The 21,876-nt window shown below is 45.4% G+C and overlaps 1 protein-coding gene across 32 annotated transcripts in view; it reads left to right on the top strand.

The window, feature by feature from the left end:
* Positions 1-20,230, top strand: part of Tcf7l2 (transcription factor 7 like 2) — a 207,581-nt gene extending 187,351 nt beyond the window's left edge. For 5 of the 32 annotated variants that reach the window (XM_045148985.1, XM_045148934.1, XM_045148978.1 and 2 more), the window contains 6 exons: positions 937-1,023; positions 5,688-5,813; positions 6,398-6,557; positions 6,959-7,066; positions 10,714-10,762; positions 18,103-18,317. In XM_045148985.1, the coding sequence (XP_045004920.1) occupies positions 937-1,023; positions 5,688-5,813; positions 6,398-6,557; positions 6,959-7,066; positions 10,714-10,762; positions 18,103-18,182 (610 nt within the window). In that variant the 3' untranslated portion in view covers positions 18,183-18,317. Of the gene's footprint in view, positions 1-936; positions 1,024-5,672; positions 5,814-6,397; positions 6,558-6,958; positions 7,067-10,713; positions 10,763-11,332; positions 11,384-12,638; positions 12,712-13,376; positions 13,451-18,102 lie in introns of those variants that run through there. The other 27 variants (XM_045148795.1, XM_045148832.1, XM_045148788.1 and 24 more) reach the window with 13 other exon arrangements.
* The last annotated feature ends 1,646 nt before the right edge of the window (positions 20,231-21,876 follow it).

Here is a 21,876-nt window from a genome sequence, read left to right as displayed (position 1 = left end):
AGTTTTGGAGTCATGTGTCCTCCAGAATCCACGATGGATTTTTTTTTTTTTTTTGGATTGTTTAAAAACCACTAGTTTGCCACAATATTAGTTTGCCACAATATTAGTCCTTGGTGCACTTTCTGCTTCTCTGTGTTCTTATTTTTGTCTGGTGAGGCAGATGCAAACCTGTGGCCTATTTCTTCTCCACTGGATGGGGCCAAGCCTTGATAACTTCTCAATCGTCATTAACCCTGTTCAGCTGATGGGGACATACAGAAACCTACATAAAAAGGAATAGCCAACTCAGACAGCCCTCTGTCAGGAAAAGTTGTGTGTCTTTCATGAGGATGCTATTTTGCATGTTGCTGTATTTTTTAATTATTGTAATGAGGTGTGATTGTCTATTGGTTACCCACAATTCTTCTTGGGGACTCTCCCCCCGGTAACTCTTGTCAACACTTGTTAATTTGACAAAAGGCTACAAATTAAGCTCTGTTAATTTAATGTTTTCTCACCGAGATCTAAATACCGAAAGAGGCCCAAAGCGCAACTGAAGTCCTTTGATTCACTGTACTTTATTTTGGTATAAATTTACATTCATTATTGTTTTCCTTTGGAAGTGTAGCCCTCAATTAGTGTGATGGCTCCATTAAAGCAAGCGAGACTTCGCCTTTAATTATTACAACAAAACACCTAGTTTCAGCTTGGGGAGAGGGTCTCTATTGACATAAGCAGAGGTTATAAAATTTAATTAGCCATTCCTATCAGATTTATGGCATTCAAATTGTTCTGTGTTTCTTCCCTTTGATCCTTCCTGTACAATCCCCAAGATTTTTGTTCTGATCAAATGAGAATAAAGCTTACTGTGCAGAGAGAACTTTTCCCTGTTCTTTTTTTCTTGTCCCCACCCCCTGGTCTAGTTCCAGTCTCTCACTTTGTACCCCTTCTTTGCAGGCAAGGTCAGCCTGTGTACCCAATCACAACAGGAGGCTTCAGACACCCCTACCCCACAGCACTGACGGTCAACGCTTCTGTGTCCAGGTGAGTTCCAAGCATTAGGCCTTTCAGCCCCCGGCCCACCCAGGGCACATACAGAAAGGCTGTGTGTAGGTCTTATGTGGGATTGGACTTTCCTTCTGGAAAATTCTGGGGGAAAAAATGCCTTGAACTTCTGGGTAAGCAGTGCCTCTCCAGGTCAAGGTTTGTATGTGTCAGCCAGTGGAGCAGTACAGTGTCACAAAAGAAGGCAGGGGAAGCACTTGGGACAGGTGGAGCTTTTTACAGTGTCATTGTTGTGCAAGAAAGAAAGGAATGGAAATCGTTTTTTCATGAAAAACTCTTTGTAGAGTTTGAGGAAAGAAAAAATCACCCGTGTTTTCATAGCTGATGCGCTGACTCAGTCTGTGAGAAAGCCACGCTCCCTTTTGTCATGATCCCTGGTAGAAATGGAATACGCGTTGTACATTTCACATGAATTACTTTTTCTTGTTCATTTTACGTTTTCACACCATTTTTACATTTTCTGGTAGCCATCATTTTTTAAGGTAACATTATTTCTAATTCCGCTCAGTACACAGTGTGACTGCAGGACTGTCTTTTTTTTTAGTGTGCTACTACTATAAAACAACCACTAATGAACTTTTATTTTGGGGTTTTAGGGGTGGGCTTTTTATTTCATTGTATCTTTTTGGTACTTGACTTTTGTATCTTACACTTAGAATGTGACAGTCCACATTTGAGGGACTTTGTAGTCACATGTGCCTGCACTGTGCTAAATCTTTGAAAATTGAAGAGAAAGTGTGTGTGTGTGTGTGTGTGTGTGTGTGTGTGTGTGTGTACCTTCCTGTATCTTTATATTATTTAAACATGCAAACATATGTCCAGCATGCATACATATCCTTAGGTCTCATTTTCCTCCCTCTAATTAATTCTGGCTAATTTTTTAGTGACTGCTAGTTTATTTACAAACTGGTTGGCAGCAGTATGTTTAAGTAGTCACTAATTGCTCCTAATGATAGTTTTATTTTCTGTTCATCTGATTTTCAGTCAAGTTAATTAAATCGGTGGAGGTTTAGACTTTCCTGATGGGCTGAAGCAACCGATCCATTTTGATGATGGCTTATAATTAAATTAGCATGCATTACATGGTGAGGAAGCTGTCCCCGGCCTCCTCCTCCATGCTCTGTGGCCAAAATGGGGAACCAAGACCAGAGAAAGAGCTGGAAAGATTGGCTACAATGTCTATTCTCCAATGTCCACAGCAGTGGTTTTGGCATGGGACAGAGTAAGCAATCACCCCCGCCACAGAAGCAACTGCAGTGGATATGGCATTTATAATTATACCATAGATATTAGGTGGCTGTAAAGATTCTGCTTCTCACATGGAATACATCATCTAAATTTCAAGATTCACATCATTATTAGTTAGGCGGGAAAATGTTTTTCAGTGTCCTCTCGGCTAGCCAGAAGAGGAAGGTTATGCTCATTAAATAATGTCATCACCACAGCTTCTCACAGCGTGGAAGCGAATGGGGTGTCTCCCTGGAGGAGGGGAGAGCTGCTCATGATGTCAGCTCACTCTCCTTCCATCCCAGCGTTTCAACAGCTCACCTGACCGTTCTTCCTGTTTATTTGATGCACCCAGAGGTCGAAAGCGGTGAAGTAATCGTAGGCTAGGGATTGGGGTTAAGCTTATCGATTGAATTATCATTAGGAGTTAGCTGATGATTTATAGGTGGGCGGGGGGTAGAGGAAAGGAAGGGAGCAGTGGGAAGAAAGGTTAGGGGCTTGAGGTGCAGGCGTGGGGGGTGGGGGGAGGCGGCCGATTCCCCAGGTAGGCTGTATGAAAAGGTAGCCAGTTAAATAGCGTATACAGCAAATTAAATACATTATTGTGGTAATGGGGCGACAGAAGTATAGGTCTATTATACTTATGGCAGTTATAGCAAATGTAGGCAGCTTGCCCTGTTCCAGAACACCCTTTGATATTCATTCTATTCAGCAGCAGGGCCAGGACTTCTCAGAATTAAGTGATGGGTCATTATACTTTAAACACCATGGAGAAGCCTAGATTGGCAATTAAACAGCTCTTGCTGACACTCACTTGTGCCACCCTGTGACCCCCTTTAGATTGAGATGTTGGAGCTCCGGGCCCTCAGCCTGCTAAATTGGTGCAAGGCTCTTCTCCTGACGAGAGCGGGCTCTGAAATCTGCCGGCTTCAAAGGGAGCGAGATCATGTATAAACCATAATGTGGGTGCACCGTGGCTCACAAAAAATAAGGCAGGAAGAGATGAAATGTTACAAGTGCAAGGGGGAAAATGAGAGAATAATGACAAACCTAATGCAACTCAAAGCAGGATTGTTGCACGGGAAAATGCATCCTACTGCTTGTGCATAAAATCAAGGCCGGCAGATGACATCCAGTTAACAGAAACGTGTCAACAATGAAGCAAAGCGAGAGTGAGTACACGAGAAGCCCCTGAGACAGCCAGAAACAAAAATTAGTTGTCCTTAACAAGTTAAGGTTCATCATTATATTCTGGCTTGGAGCCATAGAAGCAGACAGGGGTGTATAATGAGCTTCTGAGAATTGTTAGGGTGTTTATTGCATTCCATGAAATAGTTGTCTACAGGAAGGGATTTCTAGGGCGAAGCCATGCATGTGGGCCACATGCATGTTCATGCGGTCTTTTTCTCTGCTTTGCACTCTTTCAGATACATGAACACTTGTTCAGGCCAAAGAAGTGTTTGATCTTTATGGCTGTACCCAAAATCTGCCCTAAGCCTCAAAATTTACTCATTGCAGTATCTTTCTGTGGTTATTCGGCGAGTATACAGGTGTACACCCCATACGCATTTCCTGGCTTGCCCTCTCCATCATATGCCCAGATTTTCATTCGGCGGGAAGGGAACATATGTATTTGAGAAATGTCAAGCTTTTAAAATTCATAGTAAAAACTGCCACTCCGCCCACCTCTCCACTCAAGGGCTTCTAAGAACACGTGTTCTTTACTTACGTTTCCTCTAAGGCCTGGGAACAGTGGGAAGAAGCAGGGTGTATCTTGCGAGTCCAGTGGTTTGCAGGGAGCTGAGGTTATGTCCTCCCCGGCTTCTTCCCATGAAAGAGTTGTTGCTTATAAATCGAGTCATTCTTCCCACTTCACCACTGGCTGGTTTGTAATGGCTACTGCAGTAGAAGGTCTCACGATGAAATTTCAGAGTCAGGGGCCCACAGTTGCTCTGAATTTGGCAATTACCAGCAATCCTTCATCTCAATATTTTTGTCTCTGTCAGTTAGTGTAAAGGCTGTGCATTTATTAATTTTTTTTAATTTGTTTTGAAATGAACATTTGTTGCAGTATTTATATCTTTGATCCACTTACAGAAAGAGCCTTGAAAATAAATACGAGGTCCTTTAGAAATAATGCTTATCATAAGAGCCTCGCCCAGGATCCCCTCATTCCCACTGAAACTGGATTTCTAAAGAGCAGGCTGCTGCTGGTCCCTGGCTGGTCGTTGTCCCATTCTGGTTCTGGCTTACTAGGAGAGCAGCCATTGCCTCAATCCAGGATCCTTATACCTGGGTGGCCGGCCACTTTTCTCTGCAGTGGGTACAGTAAGGGGGAAGCTGTTTTCCTACCCAACACCATTCAAGGGGACTCTAAACATACCAGAAAACCTGAAAGCCGTTGACAGATATGGTAAGAGAAGTTTGGATCTAGCTTTCTGAGTTCAGACTCATTTGCTTGTTTAGGAGACAACAATTCATGGGTCAAAATATGTTATAGATAAGTTTGTCAGAAACAAATGGTATTACAGAAGGCACCATGAACTTTGTGTCTTTTATTCATAACTGTATCATTTAGAAGGCTTTCAGTACTGTATAGATAACATATCAGGTTAATATAACATAGAAAGCCTAAGTTTTAGAGGAGAAAGGGTATTCCAATTAGAATTTGTGTGTGTGTGTGTGTGTGTGTGTGTGTGTGTGTGTGTGTCTGCGTGCAAGCACACGTTTTTGTTTTTAAACATTTCTCTGTGAAGGGGGATACAAAATTGCTTGAAATGTCCATGACTTGTGATGAGAAACCAATAGGAAATATTTGAGTTTTTCCCTTTCTGCATAACTCTCTCCCACTCCTGTCAAACACTGGGCACAGCAACAAAAGAAAAATAAAAATTTCATTGCCCTCCATCCAGAATGAGGCCTAATGAGGCTCGCACAGCATTGTCAAAAATGCATGTATATTTCAACCACGTTAATATTTTATTTAGCTGTCAATATACAACAAAAGACTTCACCTTTCCTTCTGGAGCTGATTAGGACTTAGGAAATTGTCTCCTTAGATGCTACTAATCATGCCTCCGAAAGAAGGTGGACGTGCAATTTCCGGCTGGTTGTCCAAGCTCCCTTTTCCACCCAAGTACATCAGTTGAATTTGTCTTTTGCTAAAGATGTTAAAAACCATAATGTCTCATGTCAGTAGCCATAATGAAGGGGAAGATTGGCTTTAATGACGTTATAAGAATCATTATGTTTAATTTATTGCTAATTAATGCTGACAGGTTTCATATGTCTTGGGTTGCTTTCATGTGAATGTTATGAGCTTTTTTTAAAAAATTTTTTTTTAATTGTGTGTGTTCACATCCCTCCTCATTCATTCATTTTGATTCTGACGATTTACACAGCTTTCTGTCTTCTAGGTTCCCTCCCCACATGGTCCCACCACACCATACTCTACACACGACCGGCATTCCCCACCCGGCCATAGTCACACCAACAGTCAAGCAGGAATCCTCGCAGAGTGACGTTGGCTCACTCCACAGCTCGTAAGTGTTGACCTTGTGCCTGTGTCCTTCGTGGCCAGGGTGTTGAGCTCTGCAGTAGCTGTGGCTCGGTGGCTTTTGGCCTGAGGTCAGCCCCACATGCTAGAACTCCGGTGAATGCCCACGTGGGCTCTGGCTTCCTTGTAGAAGAAAATGTACACTGGTGGCTTTCACTGATGGTCCCTCGGCCTAGTGGAATAGAGCTCTGTTGTGCATCCTTGCATGGACTCAGATCTGTTACCATTGTGCCCACTGCCCACTAAGTGGGGTGCTGGGAGTTTTGTCCACAAGAGGACAAAGCCCTCTGTGGTGGGGTCTGCTTCCACCTGCTTTCCCTGTGCCCTGGGAAAGTGTCTATTGGTGAAGCTCGAGGGAGTGATTTCAGATCATCCAGCCACGCTCCTCCGCTCCCCAAACTATTTTTGTCCCTTGTTCTAGAGTAGGGGACTGAAAGCGGATGTGTGCTTTTATTTGAAACTGCCAGGCTTGGGTAGGAAGGAACCAGGGGTGGGAGCTCTTGCCTTTGGGGGAAGTTGAGCAGGTGGTTACTTATGGGTGATTTGTATCCATCTGTTTTGTCTATCCAGAAAGCACCAGGACTCCAAAAAGGAAGAAGAAAAGAAGAAACCCCACATAAAAAAACCCCTTAACGCATTCATGTTGTATATGAAGGAGATGAGAGCAAAGGTTGTGGCTGAGTGCACGTTGAAAGAAAGCGCGGCCATCAACCAGATTCTGGGGCGCAGGGTAAGTGGGCCCCTTTGTGTGGAGAAGAGGAGCAAGAGCGGACCACAGAGGGAACATGTCAGATGGCCATATGTCCCTGTCCACTTTTCTCTCAAGTCCCTTTCCACTAGCCAGTGGAGTCTTTGAGAAGCCCTCGCTGGTTAGGACCAGTCATTGTGCGTTCATATGACATTCAGGACATTCACATCCCCACTCTTCTTGCCCAGACAGAGTAAATGACAGAATGACATGGATAATAGTAAACGTCTTCTGGATTCCTGTTAGTGTTGAGGCCGAGCAAGCTGTTTGACCATTTTTAGAGGGACTTCTTGGTCCTCTGTAGAAGCATCCTGCCTCTGTTGGTCACCGTGTGGTTTGGGACGCTTTTCACTTCTTTCTCCCTTGTCCCATGTCCTCCCCAGTGGCATGCGTTGTCCAGAGAAGAGCAAGCGAAATACTACGAGCTGGCCCGGAAGGAGCGACAGCTTCATATGCAGCTGTACCCTGGCTGGTCTGCACGGGATAACTACGTAGGTGGAACCCTTGTGGGAAGATCCCATCTGTCTAGATTCATGGTGCATGGTTACTGCCGACTTGAACCAGGCCTCAGGCCCATTCATTCTGCCTATTTCTGGAACCATTCTCCTCTGGCCTGCTTGCCCAAATCGGGGGTCTTGTCCTGGCTTCTGGTGTGGCTCTGCCAGTGTGTGGTGGTTCCTCAGGGAAAGTGGAGAATGCTGGTGTCCAAGTTACCATGCAGGGCCCTAGAGACTGATTTTGGGCATCCCACTTCTTAGCGGGGAAATAAAAATGAAGTTGGATGATACACCCAAAGGTACCCAGGGGAAGATTAGGACACTGGTCGGTGGTGACTATCATTGGTATGGCTCTATAGGGAAGACCAAGGCAGAGGGGAGGAGGGAGCATGATTGAACCTACAGACTTAAGGAGGAACATCAAGCAGGCATCTTCGGGCTGCTCTCTGAAGTCACAAGCAAACTCGTCTCATAGCCAGCATGGGCTCCCTTCCCCCCTTGCAAAGGCCTGGGAACCAGGACAGTGTTTACCTATCGGGCCTCTGACTCCACTCTCCCGTGGGTGTTACCCTGGGGAGGATGCTTGCCACAGGATTGAGGTCATTACATCATTGCTGATTGTGACCAGACTGTGCACAAGCTGTCGAGGGGATTCCGAATTCACTCAGCTATTTCTAGTCTCCCAGAACTTGCCATCCCCTTGGAGCTAGTGCACCAACCTTGACATGGCAGTGGTCCTCAGGGGTGGTGGCTTTCTGCTGCTCTGGCTAGCTGTTTCAAGGCTCCTTCCTCTTTTTCTTTAGACCTTTCACACAGGAACTAGCTCTTATGGATTTGATTATGGTGGCAACATGTTAGTATTCCTTCCTAACCAACTTGACCATGGAGGGTCCGCAGATTTTCCTGGGAAGCGGACTCTGAGCAGTTTTCAGTCAAGTGCTGGCAGGATCCTTTATGCCAACACCTTAGGGAAGGAGAATGGCATAAAGCAGCTACATCTGATTTCTTGGGCTCGGTGCATTCTTTAAGACCCAGGAGAAGATAGCTGGGCGCCTTAGTAAGAGTCTACGGACCCTGGCCTTACATCAGAGTATCTCTTCCCATCACTTCAATGTTAAGTAGAGAAAATCCATGCCGTATGCTTTCTCATCTGCTTTCTTTCTCTTGTTCTCAGATCTTCAGCCTTTTCTTTCTTTCTTTACATTTAAAAAGGAAATGGGCTGACCTGCCTCCCTTAGTAATGTTATCATTTCCTCTTCCCATTAGAACACAGTCAGTCCCTGGCTCTAGAAACCTGAGGTCTGTTCACATTGGCTAGGTCACCAACACGTCACTTCTGGATCTCACACTGCAGGTGTCAGAATGTGCTACAGGGACCATGGAGAGGCCCTGGACTGAGGGGGTGCTAGAGCCTCCAAGGCTGGGCCATTTCTGTTGAGCTTTTCTTCTGACACCTCAGCCAGGTGGAGGTAAACGCTCTTGCCCACTGTAAGGCAGCCACATGGCATTTGGCTCCATTGTTCGCTCTTTGTGAGCATGATCTGGTGCACAGCCACACAGAAGGCCACAGCACATGTTCCCAGTGACACAGGCCCTGTGTCCTGGAAGGGTAAGATGTCCTTTCTGAAACAGGTGTATGAGGCAGCTGCAGAGCCCAGCACATTCCCCAGATTGTTACCCTCTATGTACTTCTCTCTTTGGCATCCACTTTGCTATCCTGTAAGAGACTGTAGGCAGAAGTGTCATTGAGAATTCCTCAAGCACACAAGCATGTAGGACCATTGGTTTCAATTCACACCAGGTGGCTGCCTCACATGGGGTGGCCTGGTGCCATCATGGGGGAAGGACTTCTATAAGCCCTTCAATGAAGAAGCCACTCCCTGCCAAGAACATCATCCCACTCCATGGGCATTATCCCAAGGGATCCAGGAAGGCCAGGCTGGAGGGTGGGAATGGCTCTGTCTAGTCCCTTACCTTGAGATCTCGAAGAAGAACTTCCGTGAAGGGCAGGATTGTACAGAAAGCAGAAGTGCCCTGTAGTTGAAGGCTGTGGTGCCAAGACCAGCTGGGTTCTCATCCTAGCTTCACCTCTTGCTGGATGTGCCACCTCAGGAACATTATCTAACCTTTCTGCCTCAGTTTCTCCATCTCTAGCATTGGGGTGGTGGCAGTGCTTTTATTGTGTAGGGTTGTTGAGAGGAGCCGAGGACTCAGTTGGAATCATGTCAGGCAGACCTAGTATATGTTCCACAAATGCTGGCCATTATGATTGTAAAGGGCTCTTATAATGAGGAGCTAGCTGTTATAATGATTCATAATTTTAATAATTACTAGGAGCTATCCATTATAATGAGTGTGACAATATGTATTATACAGATGGTCCCCAACTTGCCATGGTTGAACTTAACAATTTCTCAACTTCATGGTGGTTTGAAAGCATCTGCCTATGACCAATCTGTGCTTCATTTTCAATAAAACATCCAACAAACAGAAGCCATTCAATACTTTATTATAAACAGCTTCTTGTCAGATGACTCTACCCACCTGTAGGCTACTTTTATTGCTCTGGGCACTGTTAAAGCTGGCTAAGCTTGTGATGTTGGAAGTTATGAGTGAGTATTCCAAGGAACCCAGCTATTAGCTTGGTCACAGGTTCTCAGTGGAGTTTATTGGTAAATACACTTTTGAATTATGATAATTCTGATTAGTGTTGGCCTTATTGGGATGCCACACTGTCACTGTTGGATCAGACTGAGGAGAGAAGGGGACATTTACCCTCTCTTAGGGACCTGGAGGCCACACAGCTGCCCTGGAGCAAGAGGTCCAGTTTTGCAGTACTAGAGATTGAACCTAGGCCCTTGTCCATGCTAGGCAAGTGTTCTACCTACCCTTGAGCCCGGTTTTGAAAGGAACCAAGATGATTACTGTTCTGTTTTGCTTCCCACCACCCCATATGCTGGAGAGGTGGCTTAGCGGTTAAGGTGCTTGCTTGCAAAGCCTAAGGGCCTAGGTTTGATTCCTCAGAACCCATGTAAGCCAGGTTCACATGGGGGCATGTGTATCTGAAGCTCGTTTGCAGTGGCTAGAGATTCTGGTGCACCCATTCTCTGTCTCTCTTCTGTCTCTCTGTCTCTCTCTCTAATAAATAAAGAAAAAACAAAACAAAGGCTTACAGTACAGCTCCAAGGGAAGCCCCTCTTACTGTGATGAACCTCTGAGCTCAGAAGAGCACCTCTCTGGCCTTCATAAGTGACAGCTGGCTGGGGCATGCAGGGGCAGCTCGGGCTCTCTTTGCCTGACCTGTGCTCACACTGCTACCTGCCCTGGTTCTCCACATCTCCCTGAATCATCCTCGCCTCCTTCTCCCCTTCCCTCTTACAGAATCAGATGCCGTGGGTCAGAGTTGAGGATGGACAGAGGCCCTAAGTTCTTTTCTACCCCCTAATACCTTCTACTAAGAATTGTGTGTCCCTCCAGCCAGGCACAGTTCAAGGACATCTGGTTTCAGGAGTGGCATCCTGGATAGGTATAGGTGGCATGAAAGGCCAGTCCCCTTCTTCGCCCTCTCCCTTCCCTCTAGGTGAGCCTAGGTGTCTTCTGCCTTGTGTGTTTCTTCAACTAATTTCATTTTTTTTCTATAGGGGAAGAAGAAAAAAAGGAAAAGGGACAAGCAGCCGGGAGAGACCAATGGTAAGTGACATTCATCAGGTTGAGGAAGAAGCAGTAGTTGGAGGGCCACTCTTATGTCAGGCTTCCGTGTGGGGGAGGCAGGAGAAATTCAAGGCCAGGACATTAGGGGAAGGAGCCCATCTTAGCCAGCCTTTTTGTTTATGCATTTTAATTAATTGCTTCATGACTGCCCTTTTAAAGCTAGTAGCATCCATTGTTGCATGAAAAAGCACATTGTAACTCTAGCGGAATGTGTTTTTGAATAACTGCAAAGCTTGTAACTGGAGAGCCAGCGGTAGGCATGCCTCTGCGGGGTGGGGGGGGGGTAGACAGTCTGCTTACTTTGTATGTGTCTGAGAAGGGGACCAAAGGGGGAGGTGCGTGTGTGAGTGCTGGGTATTATTAACTGGGCGGTTCCTGAATGTTCTGATGCATGCCTTTACAGTGGTAAATTGCACCCATTTTAAATTAAGGAGGTTTGTCATTCTCTAGAAGAAATTAGAAATACTGCATAGGCAATCTCAGAAGACCAGGCTTTTACAAACAAACATACATTTTGAAGACTTTGTATAATTTGTTCTTTTTTTTCAGAACACAGCGAATGTTTCCTAAACCCTTGCCTTTCACTTCCTCCGATTACAGGTGCTGGTGTCATTTTGAGTCATTAAAATAGTTGATAAACTGTTTTTAAATTTTTCTTGCCATTATAGTTTTATTAACATTGAACACGTATGACATTTGAACATTCTTTAAAATGACCATCTACATGGTTTCATGTGTTTCGGTAGATGTTCTTTTTTTTCAGTTGCTTTTTTTAATTTAATTTAACTTCTGTTTCGTTTATTTATTTTTCCCATAACAGTTGTTTAAGCAGCAATGACAGTGGTTTAGAGCTGAACTAACTGTGCAAATTGAATATGCAGTATTTCTTTAAAAGAGACTGGTAAAGAAAAGAAAAATGGAAGGAATTCAGTAATAAACCTCCTTAATCTAATGGCATTTTTTCATTGCTCCCACTAAGTTTTCTCACGCCAGCATGCATCCGCAGTATGATTACTTTTTTCTTTTGCTTTTAGTTTTATTTTGTTTTGTTTTTTTTCCTTCCTTTGCTTTTCTGCTCACCGTTAGCAAATCCGCTAGCATTTTACTGTGGTGCCTGCTTCCACGCTGCTGTGAGTTCCTAACACCTAACCGCTCATCTCATAGCCTGTTCACTCTCATCTGTTCCTCTCCATGTTAATGAAAAGAGATTAAAAAGCAAGGGAAAACATTCCAAAAGCTGCAATATCCCAATATCCACGACCTTTTTCTTTTCTTTATTTCTTTCTGTTTTATTTTCATTTCGTTCTGTTTTTATTTGTAGTTTTTTTTTTCTTTTGAAAACTGTTGTACTCTAAGAGGAAAAAAGCATGTTACAAACTTAATTCCCTCCTCCGCTTAATTTTCTTCTTTAAGACAAAGAAGATTGAGAGTAAATTTTTAAAAAGGGGAAAGCAGAACTGGAAAAAAAAAAAAAAACCTGAAAAAAAAACAAAATTGAAAAAGCGAGTTCTTAGTATTTAACTTCCCTTGGTCGGCTCGAACCGAAACTGGGACAGTCCTTAATAAGGGATACTGCAGCTTTATTTGCCACAGCTAATGTCACAAGTTGAATGAGATTGTGTTTTTTTATCTATTTTTTTTTATTAAAGAAAGTTGAAAAAAAAAAAAACAAAGTCACTATTTTGCTATTAGTAACCAGGTCATTGATTTATTCCCTTTTTTATTTTTATTTTTTTCTTATTTGTATCTCTCTCCCCCCCCCCTTTCTCCCTTCTCTCTCTCTCTCCTCTATTCCTCTCTCTCCCTTTCTCCCACGTCCTCCTCCTCTGCTCGCTCCTTTCTTGAACTCATTCAGACCTGAGCGCTCCTAAGAAATGCCGAGCGCGCTTTGGCCTTGATCAACAGAATAACTGGTGCGGCCCTTGCAGGTGTGTATAGTCTCCCAGATTCGCTGTGCTGGTTTGCAGCTGGTCTCTTCCATTCTTTCCCCCCTCTGGCCTGTTGCTTTGTAGCTCTGTGTGTGGATCATAGGAGACACAAGGGAGCGGGACACTGCCAGCGTGTGGGCTCAATGAGGGTGTGCTTGTCTGCCCGCTGCTGCTAGCCAAAATGCCACTGTAAAACAGTGTGTGTGCCTCCTCGGGGCTGCGACTCAGCTCCCAGTGTGCCCTCTTCCAGGGAATGTTGCCTGCCAACCCCCCTCCCCCTGCCTTGTGACAGCCCAGGATCCCCATCCTGGCCTAGGTAGAAGCCAATGATGTCACCTTCTCCCCTCCTTTTCTCTCTCTATTTTTTTTTCATTGTTACTTTTTGTTTGGTTTGGTTTGGTTTGATTTCTTGTTGGTTTTTTGTTTTTGTTTTTGTTTTGTTTTGTTGCGTGTGCGTGTATGTGTGTGTGTTTTATTGTTTTATTTGATTTTTTTTTTCATTTGACTCATAGAAGTCCTTTCCTTTCATGCCCTTGGTGAGAAAAGATTGTCAAGTAGAACCAAAGTGATGCAGAAGACAGTAGCTGAGGTCTCACATCCAGCCGAGCAAGACCCACCATTGTGTTGTGTTTTTTTTTTTTTTTATGTTTACCTTATGCTAACAGATGCAAATACTCCAAAGAAGTGTCGGGCACTGTTCGGGCTTGACCGACAGACTTTATGGTGCAAACCCTGCAGGTACATCACCATTACGAGGCCTTGGGGACAAATCAGAGCCTTCTGTCCTTCTGCTACCTTAGTGGGACGATTTATTTTGCCCTTATTCCCATCTGCTTTCCCCCACTGGCACCAATGACTAATAAACCCCATTCTTCAAATTTTCTTTGCTGATTCCATGCTGTTTCCTCTCCCCACTTTTCACGTTCTCTTTCATCCCTGCTCTTATGAATAACATGTCCCTGGTGGCAGGACCAAGACCATGTCCTTAATAAACAAAGATGGGCATTGATGCTTTTCCTTTGAAAGCCAGCATCCTGGAACTGGCTGGCCTGATGAGTACCTCAGCGGCCTGTGTACTGAGCCTAGACAGCCACCGTTCCCTGAGGTGTGAATGAGCTGGAACCTGAGCTTGGCAGCAGGAACATTCCCATTCACTTAGAAGAGTCAAATTGCTCGGAGAAGTGCTCTGGGGCAGGCTGTGTTTTTATTTATTTATTTTTGCTTTGCTTTTCTTTTTCCTTTTTTCCCCTCTTTGGTTGTTTTCTGTTTACGAATCCCCTATCTATCCAGAGGAGCTTGTTAGCTGACAGTGTTTTACAGTGCTGAAAACGAAGCGTGGCATTGAACGGCATGCACCAGCTAACGGTCTGCACGCAACACGGCCTGCGGTCCCTCGCTGCAGCGTTGCCAGGCCTGCAGTGAAAAGTTGCTAATGGCTCTGCACGGACCCCCAAAATCAATCAGATCAGCCCAAAAGAATCCAAATTGAGCCCCGTATTCTGCCTGCAGGTTTCCCACTCTCAGGGTATCGGCAGGGAAGGCGTAGGTACTTCCGTTTTGATGGAGGGATGCGCACTAGTTCCTGTCTCCTTTCCTACCCTTCACTGACCACCTTTGGTTAAATTTTGTTGTTTCTTTGTTCTGATACAAGCAGTCTTTGAATTTGGAATATTATGATGGTAGGTATCTCAACACCCCGAACACACGTCCCTGTTTGTAGTGCCTCCCACGTCACGTGTCCCTCTGCTCCATCCCTTTGCCGTGCTCCGTGTCTAGACGTTAGATCAGATGTTCATCCCATCACATGCATGCCCACAAGTCTGCTGTGTCTCTGATCCCCCTTCTCTGGTGCCAGTCTGAGAGATTGCTGACCACATAGACCCCAGGGGAGAGAAAGAGAGGTGGCCCAAGAATCTTCACTGACAGGGAGCCACAAGGGTGACTACTCAAGAGTAAGGGACTTGGGCGTAAGCTAAACTTACAACAGGAAAACAATCCCATCTTCCAGGGACAGTGCTGTGTTCATCGTCCCCACAGCACCGATCTAGGGGGCTTCTCTGGGCCCCAGGAAAGAGCTTCATGATGAAATGCCTGAGGGTGTTAGTATTGAATTTGGATGAGCCAGGGAGGCTAGAGACTCCTATGCACCTGCTGTAGGCAGTGAGTTGGTCAACACTTGATGGGAAGAGAATGGAAGCCAATCTGTGAGACCCTATCCTAGCATGTCACCAGTTGCCAGGAAGCATTCCGTAGAGAGGGCTCTTCAGAAACATTACAACTGGTGCTGCTGCGTGGACCTCACAGTGAGGCTGGCTCCGATGCCTGGCCTGGGGATTTTATCCATGGGGGTCCAGGGTGAGTGGTGGTTTATGAATCCCGTTTTTCAGAATCAGTTGCCGCAGAGTTACGCTTCGCTTTTTCATCATCCTCTGGAACTTATTACTAACAATGATCAGAATAAATATTCTCTCTTCAGAAATGACCCACAGCTTGCTTAAAGCCATAGTGGGGAGTCTTGCTTAGACCAGAAATTTCTTGATACTTTTACCAAAAAAAAAAAAATGGGGGGGGCAGAGACGGCCCCAAACTCAATGTGTGCTTTAGTGACATGGTTCTGTAACATGGAGCGCTGGGCAGGAACCAGAATCCAATGGTCCCTATCACCTCCTGCCCTCCAAGTTCCCTTGCTGTTTTCAGCATCCATATTTTTTCTGTGGGGGACATTAGCAAGTTCTTTTCTGCTGTCCATTTGAGAGTGTCCTTCCTAAAATAGAACCGTAGTTTCCTTTCAGAATACATCCAGGAGATGCTAGAAATGAGTCCACCCCTCTGACCAGAAGGGGTGGGTCCCGCTATCACGCTTAAACAAGGAGCCACCAGTCCCATTCCGTAACTCTTCCTTTTCACTCTGCCATCGATCTGTTGAGCTAGATGTGAAATCAAATAGAAACATTTTTGTGGCCCAGCAGCAGTGTGTATGTCCCTGCTTAGCCAGCCCTGGTGGGGGGGGGCACCCCGCCTTCAGTGTTAATGTCCTGTGTTCAGAGTGCCGCACGCAACCTCTGGAAAGGAGGAAGGTGGGAAGGGTAAGGAAAGCTTCTACTCTTAGGCTGTCAGGGCTCCCAGCTTGCCACACAGGGCCTCTGACTTTATTTGGCATTAGAGGACATTTGAACCAGACTCTGTTTTGAGCCCACCAAGTTGCTCTCCATCTTCTCACTTTGCCCTAATAGAGCCTGGAATGCTGCTTCGTGCTGCCCCTTCCTGTCTTCCTGGTTGTCCCTCCACACCCTCCTTTGCCATCCTCTCTTCTCTCTCTCTCTCTTTCCCCCTGTGGCTTTCGCAGTTTTGCTTATGCCTTCCGCACCCCTGCCTCCTTTCCTTCCCCCATTTGCAAAATGCATGGACCTCCTAGTTCGTGAGCATGTTTTGATCTGCAGACTAAGGTGGTTTAAAAACGGAGAGGCTGAAGTATGCATTTCATTCCTGAAACGGAAACTGAACCCACCGTCTACGCCAGTCTAGCCCAAAGAAAGGACCCTTACCAGATAGAGAGAGAGGGAGCTGCCCTAGACAGACTGTGAGGGCACTTGCCCTGAGTCTCAGCCTCTGGAAGGGAGGGAGGGCTGAGCATGTCCTCTGTCACCCTCCCCTTCTCCCCTACCCTCCGGCCACCCTGCAGAGTCCTTGCCTCGTGCACCGACCGCCATGATCACGCAGCTCTGGGGCTCAGATTAGAGGAGGAACGCAGTGCCTCCCCTTCTTTGCAAAGGTCACAGGTACCATCCCACAGTGGTGGCCTTCACACAGGCAATATCTAGACACATCTGCAATGGTAGAAAGCTGGCCAGTGCTCACACACTTGGTTTCAGAGGCAGAGGTACCAGCTATGGTTCTGACTATATACCCAGGGGTCTTTAAATAAACACATTCTCTTAGCTGCATGATTTTTATAGGGTTAGTGGGTTGATCTGCAAGATCGCCCTTGCTACCAAGAGCGATCCCATCAGCCTGGGATTAATGGTGGGAGAAGCTTTGAAGTTATAGCCCCTGCTTCTTGAGTTGATTTCCCCTGACTTCATCCTTTGATGATAAGCAAGAAAGGCTCTGAAATTCTCATTCTTTTTCTTCCATAAATGAGTGGTGGAGAGGAAAGACTCTGGTGTTGGTGCAGGACAGATTTAGTCTCGGTGGTTCCGACCCTAATCACAGTGACCCCAACCCACAAAGGCCCATACTGCCGTCCCTGCCACTTCTTCCTTGGTCACTTCTCTGTGACTGGCTTGTGCTGTGCCCTCCATTTCCTAGCCTTGGCATATTGACCAGAGAAAGGTGCCCTTGCATCCCATCCTCAACCTTCCAAACTTCTCACTAGGGGGTGGGGGAAGGGAAGCCCCAAATCTTTAAGAGAAAAAAAAAATATATATATATATATGTGCAAAACAAAAAAAAATTAAAGCCCAACTTTGAAACCTAATAACCCACAACCTGCAGGCCATACAACCAGTTATTCTTGTTCTTTTGAATCATTTTCTGTTTTTCTTATTCTTCCTTCTCCCCCACCTTCATTTATCCTCTTTACCTGTTTTTTGGTGGTTCTTTTTTTGTTTCTCGTTTTTTTTTTTTTTGGTTTTTTTTTTTTTTTTTTTTAGTTTGTTTTGTTATATATATTTTTTTTTGTTCCCCCACCTTCGCCCCCTCCCCTCTCACCTGATTCTGACCTCTCGATTTGGTGTGGTTCTTAACAGACAAGCCCAAAAGCTCTCTGGGCACCAGCAGCCTCTTGGTGGTGGTGTGTTTAAAACCTTTAAGCCTCTTGCCAGCACTGCCTTCAGCTATGTGGCTCACTAGGCAGCATTTTGAGAGTTTCATATTGATAAGAGGCGGCTGGGGAAGGAGCTCTCTTTCTGTTTGAAATACACTCACGCATCCTTGGGGGGAGGCCTGGGGTGGGACTGCTGGGAAATGATGGGAGGTGGGCAAGGCGAGTTGATGGGAAAGGGAAAACCTACCTAAGCCCGAAGAGAGAAGTGAGTGTTTCGATGAGTCTCAGTTTGGACAAAGCTACTTTCAGGCAAATTTGTACCACCATTTACAGGTGACCGCTTCAGCCTGCTCACGTATAGGGCAAGGGAGGGCCCATGGGTAATCTAGTAGGGGGTAGGGAAGTAAGAAGGAAGGTGCCTTCTTAGCCAGAGAAGATTTAGATATGGGCCATGGTTAAGGACACTACACAGCCTGGTGGTATCCCTTTAATGACTCTGGCCACCAGCCATGCTGTGCTTGGGGACATCCATTAGGTGACATCAGCTTGGCCATGAGCATTAGATAACTCTCTCCCCTGGCATCTTTGCCCTTTATTCACAGATAACTCTCTCCCCCTGTTTCTAGGAGAAAAAAAAAGTGCGTTCGCTACATACAAGGTGAAGGCAGCTGCCTCAGCCCACCCTCTTCAGATGGAAGCTTACTAGACTCGCCGCCCCCCTCCCCGCATCTGCTAGGCTCCCCTCCCCACGACGCCAAGTCACAGACTGAGCAGACCCAGCCACTCTCGCTGTCCCTGAAGCCCGACCCCCTAGCCCACCTATCCATGATGCCTCCTCCGCCTGCGCTCCTGCTGGCCGAGGCCACCCACGGCAAGGCCTCTGCCCTCTGTCCCAACGGGGCCCTGGACCTGCCGCCCGCCGCCCTTCAGCCGCCCATGGTCCCCACCTCATCGCTCCCACAGCCGTCAACATCTTCCTTACATTCCCACAGCTCGCTGGCAGGGACCCAGCCCCAGCCCCTGTCCCTTGTAACCAAGTCTTTAGAATAGCTCTGCCCTTGCCCCCCTCGGTCCCAGTGTCTCCTTCCAGATCTTGGTTTGCCCCTCCCCCACCCACTTTGAAAGCTTTCTGTTTTGTACTCTTAATTTTGTGCCACGTGGCTACATGAGCTGATGTTTATCGAGTTCATTGGTCAATATTTGACCCATCCTTATTTCGATTTCTCCTTTTAAATATGTAGATGAGAGAAGAACCTCATGATTCTACCAAAATTTTTATCAACAGCTGTTTAAAGTCTTTGTAGCGTTTAAAATATATATATATATACATAACTGTTATGTAGTTCGGATAGCTTAGTTTTAAAAGACTGATTAAAAAACAAAAAGGAAAAAAAAGAGAAGCAGTTTTGGAGCACCCTCCAGCAGGAGTTGGTTCTGTATTATTTGTATTAAATACGAGCTTGCGAACCAATCATTTTACATCTGGTTTTTAAACCGCAGGGGCACAATGAATGCCGTGCCATTATTTTTTTTTTTTTCTGTGTGAAACAACTTTTATTGTGATGTTACTTGTTATTGTTTAAATGTACAGAAACAAAGGGTTAAAAATGTGTTAATATACCTTGTTCCATGGTGTTGTTCTTTTGGGGGGAGGGGAACGCTACTCAACAATTAATGAAATCACAGCGCTGTTGGACCAGTAGTATTTATTGCTTTAGAGTTTGCTTGTCTGTACCTGTATGTTGTCCCTTTTTAAATATGTTTTCCTTTTTCTTGAAACTGTATAAAGTTTGTTTTCCCCCCTTAGCATAAGCCTCTTATATATATAACAACTCATTTGTACAAGGATTTTAAGTTTATATATAAAATGTGTATATATTTTTTTGTTTCCCTTTTTGACTTTTTTGTTGTTGTTGTTTCCGTATGGAACCCAGATGCCACCAAATGGACATTAATAGTTGCATTAAGGATCAGTAGCATTAACAAAAGTTGCTTTAAAAGCCATTATGTAAAACCAACAAGACTTGAACATTAGAGGGAATCTTTGTGACGCTGTCCGAGCCACAGTGGGAAGCACCCCGTTCGCCCCTTGACTTAGACCAATGCCCTGTGCTCTTAGGACATGGACTGACCGTGTGCAAAACTATGTGCCAAAATTCTCAGTGACTTCCGCTGACTCCCTCTTCTGATGCTGTACTTTTCGTTCACCATGTTTTGCTGTGATGTTACATAGGTAGACTTGTATGTAGTTTTAATGTCACCTATAACAAAATGTGTTTGGTAGCAGACTGTCCGGAAAGCATTTTAAATGAAGAGGTCTAAACCCTTAAGGGCCAAAATTCTGTATATTAGATGACTCTTAAATGAAAATCCAGCTGCCGCTTTTATGGACGCATATGACATACAAGTAGGTAGCGAACTTTAAAAATAAGAAAACCTAGGCATGTTGATGTTGCAAAATGCTGTATAAAGCTAAATTCTGTCCATTCAGTGCCATTGTAGTTGACATGACGCGATTGTAAAACTGTCTCCGGTTTTCTCTGGTTTATTAAAATGCTAACTATAACATTTTTTTGTGAATACTTTGAATGTTTCCTAACAGTTGTGATGTTACTGTTCTGTTTTATGCTCTTATTCCAAGTTCATTTTTAATGGTTTGGAAGCCATTTTTGTAATGAATAAATGTTCATGCTGTACAGTATCTGTAGCATGCCGTTCTGGATTAATAAAAGCAACTTAGTATGTGCAGAGAAAGGCTGGTCACTTGCTTCTGTGATTGGGGGTTCCATCTCTTCTGGACACTCCTTGGGCTTAGTGTGTAGTGGTGGGTGGTAACTAGACCCAGAAAAGGTGGTTTAAGCTCTTGACTCCCTTCCCCCATCCTTGATGCCCATTTGGTGTGTTCTGTGTGCTTGGTTGGTGTCCTGTTTTGTTTGTAGTGAAGACTGCCCATATTCAAGGGGCTCCTCAGATCTTTCCTCTGACCAACTCTGCCGTCACCAGCAGCTCATTTCCAAAGGGAATGCACGGTAGCAGAGGAAAGGACACTGGTTTGGCCAGCGTACTTATTCAACCTGCAATATGGAATAGAACAGATTGAATTCTAGCAAGCGAGACTTGTATACGCAGAGTGGAATGAAGGATCTGTGTGGGTAGCGCTTAAAGATGGTGACAGGGCATGCATCCTGACTTTTTTCCAGGAGCTGCCCGGGTGAGAGGTGAGGGTGTAGGCGTCCTGTAGCAGGGTCTTAGAAAATTGGATCAAGATGATCATTTTAGCTTTGTAGGGAGAGGGTCTTTCTGTGTATGGGACCCATGTCCCCAGCTGTTTGCTGGCATGAATGTAGGTTTGTCATTGTCACCTTAGACCTTCCTACAGTTGCCCGGATATGTCTTCTCTCACTGGTGTGGTGGATGAATGTATATGTTGTCCACGTATCTCGGACATCTGTACCTTTAAAGGATGGTGGTTTCAACAGTCCCAGAAGCCGTTCCTGTTGCCTTTGTTACTTAGGGTCACCACAATGGTGCTGTATCCAGGATGTTTAAGCTCCTTGGAAACCTTGCCTTGCTTGAGCTAGCTTTTGTTGCGTGAAATTTTGGTAGTTTGCTTTTGCTGTGTTTGTACGCCTGGTGAGGCTGTTCTTCCCTACCACACCTCTGCACACTGGGCCCAGAGTGACCTTTGAGAATACACTGTGAGCCCAGCGCCCTCTGCTTTGTTATGCTAAAAGTGGATTGAGAAGCACAAAGCGCATCTTGTTGAAAGCCATAGTTGGTAGGTGGTAGAACTGAGACTTCAATGGAGACTTGACTCCAAGCTGCGTTCTCAACCCCAAGTTAAACCCTCACATGATACAGAGGGCCTTTTCCTTGACAGAAGTCATGAGAACATCCTTCCATTCCTCCACCGTGCACTCAGATTCCAGAATTCTACATCTCCCCAGAGCAAGGCTCCCTGCAAACACTATTGCTTTTCCTGCTTGCAATCTCCCCCTCCTGCCTCAGGTCTCCTCATAGACACCCCGTTCTCAACAACCCCCTCAATCCAGTGACGATGAGGTCTCTGTGCAACCCCTTACCTGACGTCAGGTGCTGCACCCATGGTGTTTCCTACCCTGAAGGCATTTCCCAAGCTCAACACTACTGACCTTTTGGAGTGGTGTGTGCATTATAAAATGTTTATCAACACCCTGCCTCCACCCACCAGCAGCAGAATTGTCCACACCACCCCCATCCCTGACAGCCAAGGCAAACCGAACTGTTTCCAGATATTCCCTGGGGGAGGCCATGTTACTCCAGTTGAACCCTCTTTCTTTATCTAGAAAGGGAATGTGGCTTTCATGTTTGTTGCTGTGCATGAGGGTCCTGAGATCTCTTATTAAAAAAATTAAAGGGGG

The sequence above is a fragment of the Jaculus jaculus genome, chromosome 1 (assembly GCF_020740685.1).
Source record: "Jaculus jaculus isolate mJacJac1 chromosome 1, mJacJac1.mat.Y.cur, whole genome shotgun sequence".
In the NCBI taxonomy this organism is placed as follows: domain Eukaryota; kingdom Metazoa; phylum Chordata; class Mammalia; order Rodentia; family Dipodidae; genus Jaculus; species Jaculus jaculus.
Note: the sequence above shows the minus strand (reverse complement) of the source record. Positions and strands in the feature narration are given on the sequence as shown.